The sequence below is a fragment of the Limulus polyphemus genome, unplaced genomic scaffold (assembly GCF_000517525.1).
Source record: "Limulus polyphemus unplaced genomic scaffold, Limulus_polyphemus-2.1.2 Scaffold835, whole genome shotgun sequence".
NCBI classification, from domain to species: domain Eukaryota; kingdom Metazoa; phylum Arthropoda; class Merostomata; order Xiphosura; family Limulidae; genus Limulus; species Limulus polyphemus.
In genome coordinates, this window is record NW_013666445.1 from 369,083 (window position 1) to 374,411 (window position 5,329).

The following is a 5,329-nucleotide window of genomic DNA, read 5'->3' on the forward strand; positions in this document are numbered from 1 at the left end:
CTCAGAGTTGATAGGCCGCAAAGGCGCACTCGAGGTGCCTCCAAGGTCACTGGACTGTACCCCTATGGACTTTTTATCCTATGTACAGAAGGAAATCGCGGAATGTTGACGAAATTAAAGGGTACGTCACAAACACATTTATAGAACTTGATGGACTTGTGTCAGAAAGTTTGCAGAAGTGTGGTAGGCAGACTCCAAGATTGTGTGAACAGCGACGGGTTTCAATTTGAACACCTGCGGTATTAACTTGGGATTAAATTTCACATAACACCATGTCTTGTGTAAAGTGCCGTTAAATACATTATCAGTTATAAACTGTATACTTTAATTTTAATTTAATTACTTTAAATACTTTCGGGCCACCCTGTATATATATAGGTTCCTGTTGGCTTTGATAATTATATGTTATATTTATCGGGTCTAGCTGCAAAGCTATGATTATGAAGCCTTTATTATAATAAATGATTTATTTTTAAAAGAATGCATACTGTCTTTACACATATTCAGTTATTTGCACAGTTTGTTCTACCTGTGTGAGCACATTTTGAGCACAAGTGCGTATTTTAAAATGCTGGACGCATCTTTCAGGGAAGACTTTACGACTTTTGCTTCTAACACAGATACTTAACACACTTGCTAGAGGTTGTTTTTAACCTGGAAATATAACCATAAAGCTCTGAATGTTTTTCTTCCCTGGCGTTTCTGGAGCGTGACTCATCGCAATAAGAATACACTTCCTTGTCCGATTTTAGCCTCTCGTTACATATCCACCCCCGCTCTCTTGTGACGATATGATATCAATTCCTCGTAGGATGATACTTCTACAATTCAGTTTAAACAATCAAAACGTTTAGAAATATTCAAAGATCACATGACAGACGCGTGAAAACAGTCTTCATATTTACACATTCCACGCATGAAATTCAATAGAAATGAGAGCACGCGTCACGTGATCAGCTACTCTATTTTTAGTGCCGCTAAAAAAGGAGACATAAATCATTCCGACTTGACACTCTTACCTACCTTTTTTCGAAAAGTCTTTTAGCATTATTTAACACTTTTGACACTATTTGTATCTTCTTCTTTCATAACATTGATGAACTACAAAGGTGTTACAATAAATGGGGGAAAAAAGAGTAACTTAATCATGATAAACAGCCAATTAAAAGGACAAAAAGAAATATATTTTTCTAAAGTACCAAACCACTTCTGAAAATACCCTATTCTTTAATTTAACAGAGCATTATTTTCACTCTAGTGTCATGATGATAAAATAATGTTCAGAATTTGAATATTAAAAGTCGACTCGTTTATGAATTTCGAAATGTTAAGTAAAAGCATTAACCCTAATTGTAATATATTTGTATAGAAACGAAAAAAAATAATCAACAACTAAATAAAAAGGATTAGTTTATACTCCGTGGGTTAAATAGGCCATTTTGAAACTATATAGACCAAAGATTATCTAAAGCCTTGAAAACTTAAATTACAATTAATATTGGAACACTAACCTACCATTATAGGGATAACAATTAATTGTCATGTTTTAGAATTACTGCGCAAAGCTACACAAAGGACTTCTCCAAGTAGCCGTCCCTAATTTCGAACTCGTAGACCAGAGGAAAGGCGGCTATTCAACATCAGGCACCGCCAACTGTTTGGTTACTATTGTCTCACGGAATGGTAGGATTTAGCTGTCACTCTTAAAGCTCACCCACGATCTCAAAGTGAAGAGCGCAACCTTACGGGGACGTAAACCATGGACCCTTGGATTTACAGCCCGGCACCTTAACCATAGGCTACGTCTGATTCTTAAGTGTACATAAAGTACAATAAATAGTTCTAAGAATTTAGAGGGGGGGGGTAGAAAGTGAAAAGTACCGAAAATGCTTGAGAATTGGTCTATTGCATTACTAAATATATTCAGTTTTCTATTGATATTAAAGCTTCAACAGCTTTCAAAACTGTGATTATTTTGTGAATTATTTTAAACGAAACATTTTAAATGAGGTTTGAGAGACTTAGCAAATTACAAACATAGTACCATCTTCATTTTATATTTAATGTGTATTTAACTTAATGATCAGCAAGTCAACTGATACTTTTACACCTGTTTATCTCTGATGCTAGGATCAGTTGTGTGCCCATCCTTTTGTCTTTCTTTTATAAGTAACATGATTAAAACACAAACATATTTTACAAATGTTTAATACAAATTTACTCATAGATCTAACCTCACGTTAATTTTTTTAATTTGAGGCTTATTTTTCACGTGTACACACCCCTATCTTCAGGCGGAATGAGGCTTATTTTTCACGTGTACACACCCCTATCTTCAGGCGGAAAAAGGCTTATTTTTCACGTGTACACTCCCCTATCTTCAGGCGGAATGCGGCTTATTTTTCACGTGTACACACCCCTATCTTCAGGCGGAAAAAGGCTTATTTTTCACGTGTACACACCCCTATCTTCAGGCGGGAAATTGTATTTTACCATAGCAATGTTGAGTGTCATTGAAATTAGTTATTTGTTAACACTACTGTGTGTTTGTAAACATCACGAAGTTAGACTTTGGATCGTTCTACGTTTATTGCAACGTTCTTCTAAATGCATTGTGTTCTAATTTTTACAGTTCAACATATTACATCATAAGAAAACCACGTGGGACACTAACACAGGGTTGTTTGACTTGCACGCACACTTACTTTTGATCATTTTTGATCGGCATGCCTCTTCTGGACCAAACAACCTCTGGGGTTGGGTTACCACGAATTTTACACTCAAAGTGAGCATCTCCACCATCGACGAAGTTTCCACCGACAGGAGGTTTCTCAAATATTGGAGGAGTTGCGTTGGGAGGCCGGTGCATAGCCATATGCCTAGAATAGACATTATATTTCATATATACGTCACAAAAACTAACAAAAGTATCAGAATATGAGTATATAATGTAAATAATGTATTAATAAACAGTCAGGGATAAATAGATAGATATATGAATGAATGATCGAACAGATAAGCACATGAATAAAGGGTTGAATAGATAGATAGATAGATGAATGAATGATCGAGCAGACAAGCACATGAATAAAGGGTTGAATAGATAAATAGATGAATGAATGATCGAGCGGATAAGCACATGAATAAAGGGTTGAATATAGATAGATGAATGAATGAATGATCGAGCAGGTAAGCACATGAATAAAGGGTTGAATAGATAGATAGATGAATGAATGATCGAGCAGATAAGCATTAAATAAAGGGTTGAATAGACAGATAGATGAATGAATGGTCGAGCGGATAAGCACATGAATAAAGGGTTGAATAGATAGATAGATGAATGATCTAGCGGACAAGCACATGAGAAGAATATTAATGTCCAAGTTGCTTTTATAGTTGATTAAACTTTTTAAATATTTAAAGTACTGATGGACAGATAGACAGTGTTGGTGGGTCGTGATTTTCATAACGTACTAGGATAAAATAAGTGTGAAACTTACTTAGAAGGCGGCTGAATGACCATTTTGTATCTAAAAAAAGGAAAAGAGGTAAAGATATAATTAGAACTTAGTAAATTATTAAATGAAGAATAACATTTATTTTCCTATATACCTAGCGATTATAATAGCTTTACATAAAATTGTTTTAATTATAGATCAAATCACATGTTGGACGAATACACCCTTCAAATGAAATAATTAAATTTATTGGTAATTAGGCTTGTCCCTCGATGGTACAGCGGTAAGTCTACGGACTTACAATGCTTAAATCTGGGGTTCGATTCCCTACGGTGGTCATATATGGCTTAATCTAAAACAAGCAAGCCTTGGACTTACATCAGGGATCTACGTCCGGTAAACACTGATTGGCGTATGTTGAATGTCGCTAATAAACTTATATTTATTTATGTTTAAGAACTAATGACATTTAACGTGTGTTGATGTTTTAACATAAAATTGTTTTCTCAAATAAATGATACAGCGACCATAAATAACAATTAAAACTGCTTTAAAGAAATAGTTCTACATTAAAATATTTACCATCCGTTTTAAGTTCATATATAATTTCACCTTTTTTTTGTAGTAAGCAACTGAAGGTAGATTACGTTTCGAAACGAACAATAAAACGGTTTTTGTCGTTCCTATACTCTTAACGTTTTTCAATCAAATTACGTTTCCCAACAAATGAAACAATTACTAAAATTGTTTCTTTCCTTTTAACAATTTTTCTTTTGCTTACTGCCTTAAATAAAGAGAAAGTCACCTTACTTAAAAAGAAGCAGAAACTAAAGATTAGCCTATCGGGAAAAAACAACAGCGATGATTATACTGGTAATATCTACCTTCGTTTGTTTCTCAGGAATGAAATATGAAAACTGGTATATAAAGATTACATTTACTTTATATGGTTGTTATTGTTTCATGGTGATTGAATGCTGATGTGACATAGTATAGATAATTTGGTTTTGTTTCCACTGCAGGGATCGAAGCTCAGATTTAAGCATTATAAGGCCTTAAGGTTACTGCTGAACTACTGTAGGTGAAAATCAGTATTTATAAATAGGTTACCCCTATAAAAGAACTTCTTATCTGTTTGTTTTTAATTATGCACAAAACTACACAAGGGCTATCTGTGCTCTGCCCACCACGGGTATTGAAACCCGGTTTCTAGCGGTATTAGTCCACAGAAAGGATCAGTGGAACTTTGTCTTTAATATTAGGCGTTGTAAGTCCGCAGACATAGCGCTGTGCCACTTGGGGGGGGGGGGGCTTCTTATCTGGGTATTATGTAGTTCTTTTTTCACCCACTGGTTTTTTTAGGTACCATATTGTTTACTATTTGAAACAAAGAGAAAGATACTTGTTCAGTAATTACCTTGTCACTAAGTTAATGAAAAAGATCACGAAGAGGTTTGAAATACACAAATCCACTACTTAGTTATAAGTGAAAAATAAATAAAACGTAATTTTTTCCCCGCCTATTTACATCATTTGTCACGAAAAATATATATACACATTTTAGTTACACAAAAAATATCACAATGGTTAACTTATTAACCTTTCCATTATTATAGCAGCTCTAACCTTGCGAAGGTTTTGAGTGTTAATTTCGTTATAAACAGTTAGTACGATTTATGGTGGTAAAAAAAAAAAAAACAAAAAAAACAAATTAGGAGAAACTATCGGTAAATCACACAAAAAACTTCAATAAAACCCTAATGTTAAAGCCTTCATTCCCGAATTAGACAGACTAGGACATAGTAGAGAAGTAGTTAATTCTACGTGCCTTCTAACAGATTTAGTTATTTCACCATATTATCCAAGGACCT

General features: G+C 34.3%; 1 protein-coding gene across 1 annotated transcript in view; it reads right to left on the bottom strand.

Annotated features, from left to right (window-relative positions):
• The window catches only part of LOC106460780 (titin-like), a 90,400-nt gene extending 87,527 nt beyond the window's left edge, over nt 1-2,873 (bottom strand). The window contains exon 1 of the mRNA XM_022387563.1: nt 2,706-2,873. Within this exon, the coding sequence (XP_022243271.1) occupies nt 2,706-2,869 (164 nt within the window). The 5' untranslated portion in view covers nt 2,870-2,873. The remainder of the gene's footprint in view (nt 1-2,705) is intronic.
• Between the last annotated feature and the right edge of the window lie 2,456 nt (nt 2,874-5,329).